The sequence below is a fragment of the Strix aluco genome, chromosome 1 (assembly GCF_031877795.1).
Source record: "Strix aluco isolate bStrAlu1 chromosome 1, bStrAlu1.hap1, whole genome shotgun sequence".
In the NCBI taxonomy this organism is placed as follows: Eukaryota; Metazoa; Chordata; class Aves; order Strigiformes; family Strigidae; genus Strix; species Strix aluco.
Genome location: NC_133931.1, coordinates 152,038,762 through 152,052,069, shown reverse-complemented (window position 1 = coordinate 152,052,069; position 13,308 = coordinate 152,038,762). Strand labels below are relative to the sequence as shown.

The following is a 13,308-nucleotide window of genomic DNA, read 5'->3' as shown; positions in this document are numbered from 1 at the left end:
TCCCCTTAGAAAACAGCTGCTTAGGCAATCCTTTCCTTACTACACAGTCTCTCTTGTTTCTCCCACAGTGAAACGGTGCAACATCCTTAAAAACAAAGCTTGAAAGGACTGTGCTGTGCTTTCACGTCTGCGTGGCAAGTAAAGCTGCTATCCCAACACACAGCTGCAAGGCAGGCTTTGCCAGCAGTGCTCCTGTCCCCACTTCTCTCCCAGATGGTTCTGAGCAGGACAGCAAATGCTTCAGACCACATGCAGTTCCCCCTTTTGGCTATACTGGCACCCTGCCCGGCCATGTGAGTTGTAATTAGGTCAGGAAAGAGTGCGATGAATCATCAAGAAAAAAAGAATCCAAACCAAAGCAACCACAGCACAGACAGGCTGAGATGTCCTTTCTACCAAAAGCAGTACCAAGGTGTGAATAAACTCTGTGTTTCTGTACCAAGGTAGTGGCATTTTTTTTTTTTTTAACACTTCTGCTGTCTATGATATTGATTCTGCTGCTGCAACATTTATTGCAGGCATGTAATTTCTACAACATGTTAAAATGGAAATGCACTGGTTTACCCTGGGCACTTTGACCCAGTGTTATGCAATAGCCTGACCTTTGTTTTAGAACACAATCTGCAAATGAGAATGCTTCAGAAATAAAAGCTTAAAAATACAACACTTCAAAAGAGAACCCATGAGCCTTGAAGTAGCAGGATGTACTGCAGTTACACAACTTACCTCAGCTTCTTACATTAGGAGTTCAACCAGGTCACTCCAAACTCACATAGCAGACCTGAAAGCATGAAGTGACTGCTGCTTAATCTTAACCTTTAGGAAAGAGCTGCTCCAAGGTCAGCCAGAGTTATGACAGCATCTATCTTACCTTGCCACACACCTGTGCAGCTCATGACTAAGATGTGTTTTGTTTCTCAACTGACCTGTACCAATAAAGGCAATCTCTCAAAATTTGCTGTTATGAAGTAATGCCGTTGTAATCATTTCATGTCACTTCAGGGAGAGAACTACAGTGGCAAGGTTAAGTGAAGAGAACAAGTGAAAAATAGAATAACAGTCAGGAGACGCCGAAAGGGGACAAATAGAAAAGAAAATGTCCTTTAAGATAATTCACTGCTTTGAGCACACACTCACATTTCCAGTCCAATGAGAACTCACACCCAGAATAAGGAAAGGTCAGTGTGAAAATCATAGCCAGACAGGCAGAGTCAGGCCGTAAGAAGCTACGTCAACACAGCGTGCCTATTGCAGATCTCTCTTTGGACCAGCCAGCCTCCGTTCTCTTCCCTCTCTTGGCTGCTCGTCTCCCTCCCTTTCAGAGCTGCAGCGAGTAGTTCAAATCTCTGGCAAAAAAAATGAATAGCTTGGACTATTTTCAGCAGCATGTCGGTAAAGAAGTCTGGCCTGAAAACTTACGTATTTGTATGCATTCCTCAGACATGCATCTAGCAAGCACAATCGTGGACCCTTTTTGTCTTCCCCAGGCACAATATCAAAGTAAATTCTACCCCATATATACAATTTCATTCAAAGAGAACATCATTGGGATGCCAGTGGACTATTATTTATACTTCAAGACTCCCTGAAGTCTCCACATAAGAATCAGGCCACATTTAGCTGGGCATTTTCAAAAAAAAAGATCAAAGGTCTATATGAAGTCAAGGTGGTCTGCCAGTCCAGTATGGTCAAGCAATTTGCAGCAGTGAAACCAGCAGCTCAGAAAGTCCCTGGACTGCAGATCCTTGAAAGGTGGGAGAAAATACACTGGGAAATTATCAGTACACCCACTATGGGCTGCTGTCAAAGACAGGACAGAGGGTTAGAGGAACCTTTGCTCATGCTCAGTATAGTGGCTCTGTCACGTTTACCCTCAAACACTCATGGTATCAAATGCTGCATTATCTGCTCGTCTGCTAAGCTACACTCAGGCTTTGGGTGCACATATACTCCTCACCACAGAAACAAGTGAGAAAACTTCTGTGCTGTCATAATCAACACTGGGTTTTGCTTTTTTTCTTCAACGCATACCACAGGTGCCACACCATCATCTAACTCGTGTATCATTTCTAGATCTCTCCCATTACACAAAACCACACACTCAACACCAGATGCTCAAGTCATCCACAGTGTAAGAAGGCTGTTCTCCTCGCCGGTGTTCAGGCTAAGTGAGACCTTTCAAACATTACAAGTGCTATGGGGAAGAGCAGGTATGGTCTGCTTTCTCTGAAAAGTATGTCTCAAGCTCGAAGTATGACCATAGCAGCGTAAAACTGATGAACCAAGAGCAACAGAGGATAAAACACCATTTCCTGGCTTTCCTGCCTATAATCTGTGAACAAGGGGAGATGGAAAGCCTTTAAGCTTACATGGCACAAGTAGGATGTTGCATGGGTGCCCTTGAAGAACAGCATTCCACTGTTAGTGGCAACCTTTCCTTCCAGCTTGAATACATTGTGGGACAAGATGGATTTAGCCCAATCCCAAATTCAAAAAAATGGTGATGCACACTTATTTCTTTTCTCCTGGTTGTGTTCTCCAGAGCTAACTCACCTGTGATATCCCCTCTGCAGACAGCATGAATTCAAAGTAGTAGCACATTACACTTTTTTTCTTCTTAAAACAAACAAACATCCGTCAGTGCAAATTGTCCTTTTCCAAAACAAAGGCAATACTAACTTCACAAGAGCATTGTGAAGCTCAGTTCATTCATGTCTGCCCAATGCATGATAAACATGAATACACTGTCAGTGTCAACAGTATACAAAGGAGGCAGAATACACAGAAATTATTTACCAAGAAACAAAAATGTAGAATTTCAAAAAGTTTTTTTTCCAAATAAACAAGTCTGTACTGTCTGCCTTCTAATCAAATTGCAAGTCACTGTGGTTTATGCCGGAAATGGGTCTGCTGAGGGCAAAAGAGTCTATGTCTGCTTTCTCAGCAGTAGGCTGGTTACTCTGTGGCTATTTTCAGTTTAGCATTTCGATTTATCACGCTTATTTTCTGCTCAGAAGAAAAACAAGTACAGAATTTAGGTGAAATTGCTCCTTTTTTTTTTTTTTTCTCAAATATATAAAATTTTTTGAAAGATAATATATTTTACAGAACAGAATTTTTGGAAAATATTGAAAATATTTGAACAATAGTAAAACAATATTTTGTATAAATATGGATATACATTAAACTATACTACAACATAGTTTTCAAACCAAGTACTAGGATATTCAGATGGCCTTAGATCCTCTTCATTGGTAATTTATGTAGAAATAGATGTAAAAAAATAACTGAAATCTGCATTCACTCTCATTTTAAGAAAAAAGAAAAAACTTGTGCCAGATGTAGTTACACAATTCCTGTTCTTTTCTGTAAGCTATCATTTTTAAAGCAGTAAGGAATCCTACAGACACAGACCAGTTATTTCATATTCAGTTCAATGAAGCCTGCCATAAACAGGACATCTTTCCATATCTTTTCCCCACCTCCTTGTTCTCTTGATATCAGGTAATGGTGAGTCTGACAGAGTATTGCTTAGCTCCTATTATAAGTTAAGTGTGAATGACCAGTGATCCAGTGTGTCCTGAAAGCTGATTTTAACAGTGACAGGTGGCCTGATGACAGCTCAGAACTGGGACTACTCCTCTGTGCTGTGGTGAAGCAGGTGGAGGGAGAGGATGGAGCTGTTTGGATTTACTAGATTTGATGCTGACTCTGCAAATAGGCCAAAATTATTTTGTGTTGGCCTACTGAACACGTGGCTGGGAAGAGAAGTGTCTTTTCTTTATGCAGAGGCTGGCTATCCCCACTGAATGGAAAAAATCCCCCAAAATCTACTCCAAACAAAACCCCAAAGAGTGCCTTCTCAATGAAGCAGTGTTTACTCACAGATCTGTCACACTTTGATCCAGAGGCTCTCCCTCCATCTGACTTTCATTGTGGAGAGAGTCTGATTCCTGTACTTGGCACAGCTCTTCATCAGTGATTATATCAAATGCTGCATCATCGGGTGGTTTAGAGGCTTCACTTGCAACTGTGCCATAACAGGATATGAAAAGAAACATAAACAATATTAGCTGGTTGCTGGAAAACAAACAAGCAAAACCCTTAAGGGGGAAGATTGGGCCATTCCTCTACCTTTACAGGAGTATTAGGTAACTAGTAGAACCAACTGAAAACCTCAGGTTGACCGACACTAATCTAATATACATGAAAATTTCTGCCAATACCAATCAAAGACAGGACCAGTCCCATCCTGAAAACACTCCATGAACATGCAGGTCCTTGGAGCAGGAGGTGACCATGTGGTTTCTTGGAGAATGTCTAAGAACCCTACTTATTTCTCCACAGCATGCAAACAATACACTAACCAAAAGCCCTCTCAGATGGTGACACAGGTGATTCCAATGAAGCTGGTGATCCTTCCTGGTTGGCACTGGATCCAGAGTCATCTGTGCTGTCCACAATGACTCTAGGCTTATTAAAGCAAGCTCTGCAGCAACGCTCCTTTTTTCCACCAGGCTTTGTCACCATGTAGTTGTTGCAGCAGTAATAGCAGAAAATGCGACCACACATTCTAGAAATGATTCGAAACCAAAGGTGTTAGAATAGTAACACACACAGGTGGAACATATCTACGTAACAGAGTTTGGGGCTTTGTCATAATGGTCTTATTCTCATAATACAACTGTGCTGCTTTCTGAGGTGAAGCAAGTTTTCTTGACAAACACAGGACAGAAATTGACATTCATACTTTGCTGACTTAATAAATAGGGGAAACAGAAAAAAACATAAAAAATACTAATAAAAAATTAAGTATGTGTTTAAATATAAAGATTAAAAAATACCCACAAATATGCAATGCAAATAAATAATATATATTAAGTGCATACAAAGGAAATGTACTTAGTAATATTACACAGGCCAAATGTCAGAGCAAAGCTCTTGTTTGATTGTAAGGACTGTAAGAACATATCTGTATGTCTCTACTTAGCAGTCACCCCTCCCCACTTCAGACAGAGAAGAAAAAGCAATATTGGACACATACATGTACGTTCATCCCTCCTGCCCCCTCTGCTCTGCAGTTTATCAGTATTAAACCTATCAACTACTTTTTAATTAACATGTTAAGATTTTCATGCAGAAAAGCACCCCACAGGCATGACTGTTACTCATGAAGTCTTAGTGGTTTTGGTTTTCATAATCTTTTAAATCATTCACGAGAAGGTTTCACAGATTTTAATAGAAATGAGTAATTTGGAAGTTGTTACCAGAAATGACTTCACTATTCATTAATGCTCATCAAACATTCCCCATGTTCATATGCAATTGAAACAGACCCAGTACTACATATGTTACATGATGAATCAGGTCATGAGGATAAAAAACAGTAAAGAGCCAAACCAAACATATCACTAAGACCCTGAAATGTATCCACTTAAACATATTTGAATAAATCTAGATCAGGTAACTAATAACTCCAAGCAAGCTAACTGTATAGGAAATAATTTAATATTAACTTTTTTAAAAAAGATTACTCTGCAACCAGTAATTATCTCTGAACATACCTAGTGTAAGTAACCAAATTTATAATTGCACATTATGTTGGATTTGTTCTGGAATACTTCTATCACATTAGCAAAACCATCTTAGTGAATACTGTTTACAGCATACACAGAGCACTGCATAATAAATACATTAAAAACACAGTCCTCCAAAGAAACACACTGGGTAGGGTGTGATTATCTTTGTTTCCAGAAATGAGAAACTGACACACTCCCCAATCCAGATCTTTGCCTTAATACATGTCAAGGGACCTTTCCATTAATGTCTCTTATTCCCTTGTGAGCTCATGTGTTCTTTCAGCCTCTACAATGTCCCGTATCAATGATTTTGACCAATAAACTGTGAACATTAAGAAGCATTTTATCCATGTAAATGATCATACTGAATTTTGCTTTTGAACAGCATAACAGAGCTCAGCAAACTGACCTGCAGTGGTGTCGGCGCACCATCCATGAGAACTCTCTCTGGCAGTCCAGACAATGATTAACCTCTGTGTCCCCCTGCCACCTTTGCTCTGCACTAAGCTTCTGCTGGAACTCCAGAGCATCTGATTTTTGCCACAAAGCATCCTTATCTCTGCAGACACACAGTTACAAGAAAGAAAAACACAGAAATTATCAGTGCTGGTTTGCTGTTAACCAACTTCAATTTGAATGCTGGTGAAAGCTTCACAGTAAAAATTGCTTTGCTGTAACTTCTGAGAAGCTTTCAGGAATAAAGATAGATCAAGAAACCTACCAAAGCTCTTCGAAATCAGGGGAGAAAAATACATGCCATTCAGAGAACTACATATTTTTGCAAAACAGATAGCAAATTACGGAGGAGATAATATTGGGTGTTGTATTTTTGACTGCATTATGCAAATGCAAAATATCAGCTGCTGATGAACTTGGCCATTACCTGTATCTTCAATTCAGGAATACAAGACTGAATCACCTAGGCAGTATCCCTTAACATCCTACGCTAGGATTTTTATTTCTGCTTGCTGATTATCTTGATGCCAACCTGATAAGTTCTATCAATCGTTCTTCGAGGAACTGTTTTGTTCTCGTCAGGTCATCCAGTTCAGCAAATAACTTCTGGTCGCTGCTATCTTTGTCTGCTGACACCTTGCTGAGCTTCTCACTGTAATCAAGGACCTTCTCTTTTGCTTCATCAGCTTCTTTTTGGATCCTGATCAAATACAAAGGCAATTAAGAACTGTTTTTAGCTCATGTGCTTTCAAGTCCTCCCCACAGAAGAAAGGGGTCCTCCACCCTGATAAACAGGTAGTTTCAGTGAAATTGTTCTCAGTGTGTGTATTTTTTTATAGCTAGCCAGAATCTCTGCAGTTTTCTGCATCACTGAAAGTGCACACAGATCTGTCATCTGGTGAATACAGTCTGCAATCAGCAATTTCTTGGATGCCCTGCTTATAGCAAAGCTTATGATGGCTACCACACTGGGAACAAAATTAGTGTCCTTGGAAGCTAAGATCAGCAGCAGCTGTAAACTGAGCTAAACGGGGAAAGTCCTATTGCCATAGGTTGCCCAGAGTTTGCAGGCTGCACACAAATGGCCGTTTAACACATACTCTTACATAGCCTTCATGTTCACAAAAGGGAAGCAAACTAGTTTCTCACTATGTTCTTTTAACACAGATGCAATTCAAAAACTAAACATTAAGACAGCTGAGTTCACTGAACAGTCAGTGGAAAGAAGCATCCCCAGAAAGGTTCCAAGAATGTAAGTCTTGGCTTGACAATATGGTCATCTCAGTACTGTGAGTCCTAGCAATGGATCAAAAATGCTACAGCAACACAACACGAAGAGCTGAGCTGGTCTGAACTCACTCAGGCAATTCAGCTGAATTCAAATATTTTGATGAGTTAGATTTTGTACTGACAACCTTCAGCATAGATGAAGAATCATCAGTCTTCCAACCAACACAGATGATATCAGCACAAAAAATGTAAAAATACATAGGCTTTGGTTAACTCATTAGTCTCTGTGCGAGCCCATGTCTCGTGAAGATCTATTTCAGACTGCCAGATAATCTGTACCACACAGGTCCACGTTACAGACCTTGGAAACTCATCCCATGTTAAGATAATTAAAACTGATAATAAACCTAACAAAGATATGCAGGTTGTGGTCCCATTCAAATAACTCTTACTGATTCCCTGAAACTTCATGGAGAGGAGAGAAAAAACCAACTGTCAAAAAGTGCAAATTTTCCATTCCTTATGAAAAAAAAAAAAAAAAGAGCCAACACCGGTGTTTTAATTTTGTGACTAACCTATAAGGTAAAAGGAGGTTATAAAATGTCTTTCAGTTTCATAAAGGAAGACATACAATGAATTTATATCACCAGCTAAATTAACAATACAATAAAACCTAAACCTTGCATTCATGTGTGCTGTGCACATGTATTTCATGTATTTCTCACGTGAAATGCCAATCTGATATTCCCTGTCAGTGCCCATGCACTATTTGCCCTATATAAACCCCATGGCACATGCTACTTCATAAACCACAGCAATTTTGGTCCCTTGCTTGGCTTACAATTAACGGCTTGTGTAAAAAACCCAAACTCCCACCTTTCCAAAAGTTCTCTCAGAGATGTCACCTCCTCTTCCTTCCGCAGCCGAGCAAATTCTGATTCAGACAGCTGCTCTCTTGCTTCATCCAGCTTTCTAGACAAACTTGTGTTCACAGCCTAATGAAATAAATTACTGTATTTCCTTACATATAAAAACAACACTTTACCAAGCACTGGACAATTACCAAGACACTTAAACGATACTTTAAAAGAATCAGTTAAAGCCAAACCACCTATTAAGATATTATTGTATAAGCAGACACTAGTTAGTTGTGTACTAGTGATTGATTACTTCTGTCATACTGAATAAGGGATAGACTCTAAAGTAAGAGAGCATTAAGCCTGTAATTCTTACTAGTCCATGTCAGTTGAGCTTTTGCCTCCTTATCAAGGAAAATCTCTCAAAGATAATGGCAAAAGAATATGCCCTAGAAATTTTTTCACCACCTAAAAGTTTCAAAAGAAAAAAAAATTAAATTAGGAAAATGTTGTTTATTAAAGCTATATGGAACATGAAGTACAATGGAAACAAAAACTTCTTTCACAGCTAGCCTCTCCAGAGAAGTCTGCCAACCTCAGAGTCCTCAGGGGACATACCTAACTGCATCTAAAGGTGTACGTATTTCTGCTAGCAGGCAGGGCCAGGTTCAATAACCTTAACTTTCTTATTTCTGAATTCCTTACACCTCAGTATGACCCTCCTAACTCAACTGTTTGATAAACGCCTTGTAAAAATCCTACTTTTTTCTGGCTGGGTTATTTCTCAGCCAGATTAATTCTCTGATTCAGTGCCCCCTGCAGCCTGCAACCAGTTGGATCCACACATGCGGCTGTGTGCAGTGGGCATGCAAGGCCTACGACAGATACCTTTTAAACCTGCACTGGCATTTAAGAAGTGTACACATAACCAGGTCTTCATAAAACCTGACTAGCTTTCAAAGCAGGACAAATCCTAAGTGCCACTGTGCTTTTCACAATCTCTGTTTCAGTGGCTAACTTTCAGCTGCTGAGTATTTTGTCTGCAGCACCTGTATTTACTCAAGGGCATTCTCAGACTCACAGCCAATGATCAGAAATGCTGCCTGATGTCTCAGTTGTAACACTAATGCCTGCTGACACAAACACCTCTGTCTTTTAATCAGATCAAGCACCTACTTGTAACTCCGCAATCTCTTCCTCTGCAGCATGCTGTTGTCGCTTCTGCTCCTCAAGCTGCTCTCTTACTTTTCCACACTCTTCGCTGACAGCCTAGCAGAGAGATCAAGCCAGGAGTTAGTATTTCTCTAGTGGCCACTCCTTCACCTACAAAATTCCCAATTGTGAATCACAAGTGTTCTTACTGCCACGTATGGGATAAATGCAGCACCACTGTCAGGCTCAGGACAGACAGCTAAAGAGACATCCAACTCACGGATTCAAGGAAACTCCCTGGTGTGGTGGCGGACCAGCTGTGTTTTACTGTTACTTGCTATGGGCTGTTACAGTACTTATCAAAAAGAAGGTCCAACTTGCAAAATGTGTTGGCTCAAGAAAGTGAGATAGCCCAAATCATACTGAGATTTAAGAAACTTTTAAGAAAATGAAACATAAATGAATGTATGCTATTTTCTCAAACTCATGGGATTTCTAGATACCACTGGTGGCATAAGCCTCTGATCAACTTAGTCACTATGTCAGAATAGCGGAAGAAACATAATAAAATCTTCAGCCTTTAGGCATGCTGTTTCACATATACAGGGCTGACTCATGTTTTTCTGGAAGCAAAACTTTGATCTTCTTGGCTGCTACCTTGAGCAGTTGAAAGCAAAAATACATGAGGGAATTAACTGCAAAAGTATCTGGGCTCAGTCTGAGTTTGCTTTCATCAAAATCAGTTTTAAGGAGTAGTGTTATGGGTGTGGGTAATAGGTCTTGCAATGTTCCTACCAAAAAATAAAAAAAAAAAAAAAAAATCACACCTGTGACCAGAGGGAATAGTTACAGTAGACACCACCTTCAGTGCCAACATAAGAAATCATCACCCTCTCCATTACTGGCTGGCTTTTCCATATCACATGGCCTCTCCGCTGTGCTTGGATGGCCACACTTAGACATCTTAAAAAAACTCTGAAGAGTTATTTTACCTCAAATAGGCCTAGGTCATGAATGTAGAGACATTTTCACATTCCCAGGTTAAGGCTAGTTGCGTGCTAGTCTCAGAGTCTGACCAACACAAACCTTAGGATTTCATGCAGTAATTGCTGCAGCAGTTGGTAAAGCAGGGGAAATCCTGCCCAGCTCCCTCAGTTATAACAATCACATTAATTTACCTTGAATTTTGTCTGATAATTTAGAATCTCTGTGCTCATTTGAAATTTAATTGCAGACAGCTCTTCTTGGCTGGTCTCTTGGAAACTCTGTGCCTGTTTCTTTACTGTCTCCAGCTGCAATTGCAGACTTGGGACAGCTGAGGCACATATTTGAGCCTCCTCTAATTTCTCTTGCAGGCTCTTGTTCTCCTGTCCGAGATTAGAGATGTCAAGCTTCAGCTTCTCCTGTTGCTCTGCTGTCAGTTCTTCCAGTTCTTTGAGCCTTTCTGTGGCCTGGGCTAACTGCTCTTCTGCATTCACCTTTTCAGAGGTCAAGGCACAAATCTGAATACCAAGTTCAGCCATATCTGTGTTGGTCCTGTGGAGGAGATCTTTGTTTTCTTCGTTTTCCATTCTAGCAAATTCCAAGTACTGCTTAACCTTGGATAGTTCTTCCTTCAGATTCAGCAAATTATTTTCCAGCTCAGCTTTTTGATGGGCTACCATCTCCTGACCTTTTTTCAGTGCTTCTTCTCTTTCTTTACATTGCACCAATTCTTGCACATGGTTTCTGTTGAGTGACTCACTTTGCTCTTTCAGCTGCTGGACAAGCGCCTTCTGCTCTCCCAAGACAGTCTCTGTGATTGCCAGCTCACCTCTCATCTGCTCTCTCTCATCAGTAGTCTGCTGAAGCTTGACTCGCAGGTCAAGGACTTCTACTTGCAGCCTAGACACTTCACTTCGGTTGACCTCCAACTGCTCTTCACTTATGGTCAGTCTGGAAGCCAGCTCTTTTGCCTCCTTCTCCAGAGAAGCTTCCTGCTGTAGTTGGTGTTTTTCCACTGATTCCTTTTCTGATGTGAGGGATTCAATAAGCTTTGTCTGATGAAGGCATGTCTTTTCAACACTGAGCTTTTCTGCCTCAAGAGTCTCTGCTTTCTTCCTATGTCTTTCAGCTTCTGCTCTTAGCTGCTCACACTGGCTCTCCATGCCCTGCAGTTCTACTTCCTTCTCTGTGAGCTGTGACTGGAGAGATTCTTTGCTTTCCTTCAAGATGCCTAAGCTTTTTTCCAACTGTAAACCATGCTGTTTGGCACTCTTCAGCTGCCCTTCAAGTGAGGCATAAGACTCCTTGGTGGTCTCTTCTCTTTGCTTTAGTTCTTCATAGTCTGAGTGCAGAGCCTCTAATTTCTCCTCCAGAATTTGGCTTTGCCTCCTGGCATTCTGCAAGTCTTCATCCAGCTGTTTGTTCTCATCCCGGAGCTTCTTCTCTTTTTCATCAACTGACACCAGGGCATCATCTATCTCACTCTGAAGCTGCTTCTCAGAGGCTCTCAGCCTGGCCACCTCAGCTTCCAGAGAATCTTTAGAGGCTTCCACACTTTTCAGCTTCCCTTCCATCTTCTTCTTGGACTGCTGCAAATTTGCATTCTCTGCTTTCAGTTTCCTGCTCTCCTCACCCATTTCGCTCACTGCAGAGTTTTGTTGCTCCATCTGCTCCTCCAGCTCCTTGACTTTCTGGCTGAGATGCTCCTTCTCAGATAAGAGTTTCCGGTTTTGCTCCTCAAGGCTACGCACAGTCTGACTCACCTTTGTTAAGCGTCCCTCCTGTAGTTCAAGTTGCTCTGCTTGTGACTGGGCTTCTTGTTTCAGTGCTCTTTCCCTCTTACCATACTCCTCCTCAAGTTTCTCTTTTTCTTTCCTTGCTTCCTCAAGATTTTTTTCCAGTGACCCCACCTGAGCCAGTGACCCCATTACCTGGGTCTGGAGCTCAGCCATCTCCTTTCCTTTCAGAGTCAGGGCCTTCTGAAGTGCATCCATTTCCTTTGCCATGGTTTCCAGGCTTCCAAGAAGCTTTTCACTCTCTTCTTTGGAGTCAGCGGCAAGGCGATTGTATCTGGATTCCAGTTCCTTCTGTGCCTCTTCTTTCAGCTGCAGTTCCTCCTTTGCTGCTTTCAGCTGAGAGGCATGTCCATCACTGAGTCTTTGCATAGCTGCCTTTTCCTTTTCTGTCTCCTGAAGCTTCTCTAACAGTGCCCGTATCTGTAGGGCAGAGTTACAGTGGGCTGTGGCTTGCTGTCCCTTTTCCTCCAAGGCAGTATCTACTTTTACAAGGAGGTTGAGGTTCTGTTCTGTGGAACTCAGCTTGGCTTTAAGCTCATTGATGCAAAGATCCTTCATGGCAACCAAAGCCCTGGAGGCCTCCAGCTCCTGATTCAACACTTGTAGTTTTGAGGCAGAGTCTTCCTTGCTGGTCACCAGCTGCTCCAGTTTTGTTGAATATTCCTTCTGCTGCTCCACCGCATTCAGTTCCAGTGACTGCAGGCACTTCTGCAGGTCATGAACACTGCTCTGAGTGGAGTGTGAGACCTCACACTGCTTCTGTAACTCTGTGATCATCTTTGTCAGCCGGGAGTTCTCCTCACTGTAGTTATTGCTCTTTTCCTTTTCTACCTGTACTTGTTCTTTCTGAAGGCTGACAGCTGCCTGGAGCTCCTGGTTTTCCATTTCTAGCTGGTGAATACGATCTTGAAGTTCCCTCTGCCTCAGCTCAGCCTGGTCAAGTTCTACACGCATCTCTTCAAAACCCTCAAGGTGTTCAACATTTAGCGAGTTATTTGCGTCGGGGCTGGATGGAAACTCTTGGGCCTAAATGAACAGAAGGGGAAAACCAGAAAGTTTAAGAGGAATTAAATATGCATTTATACGCTGTGCTCCAATGAGAGCAAGTTCAGGTTTTTAACGCACAGTGGTGTTGTGTGTTGGGTTCACAGCAATACAAGATATCAGCTTAAATGAAAAGAGGCTTGTTTCCACAAAAGATAAATGAAAACATACCTATCTGTAGGCAGTCTTCTGAATATATGTTTTTTTTTC

At 41.4% G+C, this 13,308-nt stretch overlaps 1 protein-coding gene across 10 annotated transcripts in view; it reads right to left on the bottom strand.

The window, feature by feature from the left end:
- The window catches only part of FYCO1 (FYVE and coiled-coil domain autophagy adaptor 1), a 53,321-nt gene that overhangs the window by 21,599 nt on the left and 18,414 nt on the right, over positions 1 to 13,308 (bottom strand). For 5 of the 10 annotated variants that reach the window (XM_074840316.1, XM_074840353.1, XM_074840324.1 and 2 more), the window contains exons 8-14: positions 10,453 to 13,080; positions 9,299 to 9,391; positions 8,142 to 8,260; positions 6,568 to 6,735; positions 5,989 to 6,138; positions 4,368 to 4,573; positions 3,886 to 4,030 (exon numbers count right to left, since the gene is read on the bottom strand). In XM_074840316.1, the coding sequence (XP_074696417.1) occupies positions 3,886 to 4,030; positions 4,368 to 4,573; positions 5,989 to 6,138; positions 6,568 to 6,735; positions 8,142 to 8,260; positions 9,299 to 9,391; positions 10,453 to 13,080 (3,509 nt within the window). The other 5 variants (XM_074840371.1, XM_074840382.1, XM_074840376.1 and 2 more) reach the window with 5 other exon arrangements.